This window comes from Pteropus vampyrus, unplaced genomic scaffold (genome assembly GCF_000151845.1).
Source record: "Pteropus vampyrus isolate Shadow unplaced genomic scaffold, Pvam_2.0 Scaffold69, whole genome shotgun sequence".
Taxonomy (NCBI): domain Eukaryota; kingdom Metazoa; phylum Chordata; class Mammalia; order Chiroptera; family Pteropodidae; genus Pteropus; species Pteropus vampyrus.
The window spans coordinates 860,354-862,461 of NW_011888850.1; the positions used below are offsets into that span (position 1 = coordinate 860,354).

Below are 2,108 nucleotides of genomic sequence, written 5' to 3' on the forward strand. Positions count from 1 at the left end.
ACTTTTCTGATGTGGGAGTGAGGAACTGGCTGGCTCTGAGCTGTGGCCTCGGGGAGGGGCTTTGAAGGTGGTGAGTTTTGATTTGGGAGAGGGAACAGGGCTTGGGCGAAGAAAGGATCTCTCTGGGTAGAAACCTGATTGCTGGGATTCCATATCCAAAAGCGAGACCCAGACTCTTCCCAGGCTGGGGATCTGCAAATCTAATCACTTGGGCCGGTATAATGTTAAGTGATTTCTGTTGCCATCACTTTTGCCCCTCAACATGTCACTGTTGGATTCATCAGGCATCAAATGACCAAAATTTTAAAAAAAAAATTTTTTTTAAACCCTATCTAAATCAGATATGTCCTCATTGCCAGGTATGAAGACATATGGTTGATGGCAGAGTTCAGAAACTAAGTTCTTGGGGACAGACAAGCTTATAGACCCTCAGCGTTAGGCACCCTGTCCCTGGGAAAGGATTTCGCTCCCCACCCCCCAGGCAGCTAAGAAAAGCCTTGGCCCCAACAAGGTTGGTCTCCTCTTGGCCCTTGGTCCCCTCTCCCCATGCCAGTTCCACAGAGAAAGGATCCAGGTCAAAATGCTTCTTTGATGTAGATGCCATCCATAGCATTTGCATGCCTGACACCCAGGAAATAACTATTTTCACTGCCCCAAATCTCCATATTTTCACATTTCAACCTTCGTACAACTGTCTGCCTGGCCCAGAGCACTCTTTCCTCTCCACGTCCCCTGCCTGGTTTGGCCTTCAGGAATCTCTTAATTCTGCCTTCTTCTAGGAAGGCTTCCCCAATCCACAAAATAAGATTGAGTATCCCTCCTCAGCCATTGAAAAAAAGAGAAATCTTACCACTGGCCACAACATGGATGGACCTAGAGGGTATTATGCTAAGTGAAATAAGTCAGGCAGAGAAAGACAAACACCCTATGATTTCACTTATATGTGGAATCTAAAGAACAAAATAAATGAACAAACAAAATAAATGAACAAACAAAATAAAAACAGACTCACAGATACAGAGAACACACTGGCGATTGCCAGATGAGAGGGGAGTTGAGGGGGCGGATGGAAAAGATGAAAGGATTAGAAAGCACAAACTGGTAGTTACGAAATGGTCCCCAGGTGTAGAGCACAGCACAGGGAACATAGTCAATAACACCGTAATAACTATGTATAGTGCCCAGTGGGTACTAGACGAATTGGGGGGATCGCTTCATAAATTACATAAATGTCTCACCACTATGCTGTACACCTGAAACTAATGTAAAATAATATTGAATGTCAACTCTAATTTTTTTTTTAAAAGATCGGGTGTCCCTCCTCTATCTTCCTAATCTTTTTGTCCTTCCCTAACAGATCCTATCACTTTGTGGCGTTGACTGTTAACTACTTACTTAGTGGTCTCCCATTCCAAGGGGCAAAGACTTTGTCTGGTTCAACTGCTCTCACATACCCAGTGTCAAGGACAGTTCTTGTCACATAATGGGTTGTCGGTGAATGAACAATAAAGGCTTATAATGACACAGTAGGGAGACCATAAAATGTTTCTAAGATTACTTAGCAGCCTGCAGAATCCCCCACCACACATCACCCACACTGCTCACCGATTCTTGCCAGGATCACGCCCGAGAAGAGCAAGATGACAGACATGTAAGACTTGGGATGCTGGGGCTCCTGCTCGCCTTCAAACAGAACTGTGCTGTCGGTCCAGTGGATGGAGGAGCGATCGGGAAGGATAGGTTGGTTCATATTTCTTTCAAAGGAAAAAAACATATACTTGGTCCTCTTTTAGCACCTCATGGTTTGAAGAAGAATTGTTGCTTAATGGAAGTGAGAAAACAGCCAGATCGAAAGGACTTCCAGGAGCAAAGACGGAAAACACGCAGAGCGTCAGACAGCCTACGTGGAGCCAGCTGGAAATGATCCCCGTGGTGACCAAGCCATAGTGCCCCCTGAGCCGGGTGAAGAGAATCGTACCCGTCAGGTTCGACAAAGCCGAAAGGGCCGTGAGGATGCTAAGCAGCGAGCCTCCAATCCCTTGGGTATAGGCGTAGCCGGTGGTGATGCAGTCGAACCCCAGCACCGTCATGTAGAGGAAGGCCAGACC

General features: G+C 46.2%; 1 protein-coding gene across 1 annotated transcript in view; it reads right to left on the minus strand.

Moving 5' to 3' along the window:
* The window catches only part of LOC105293197 (solute carrier family 40 member 1-like), a 22,077-nt gene that overhangs the window by 3,194 nt on the left and 16,775 nt on the right, over positions 1 to 2,108 (minus strand). The window contains 2 exon segments of the mRNA XM_011361717.2: positions 1,606 to 1,666; positions 1,779 to 2,108. Of these exon segments, the coding sequence (XP_011360019.2) occupies positions 1,606 to 1,666; positions 1,779 to 2,108 (391 nt within the window).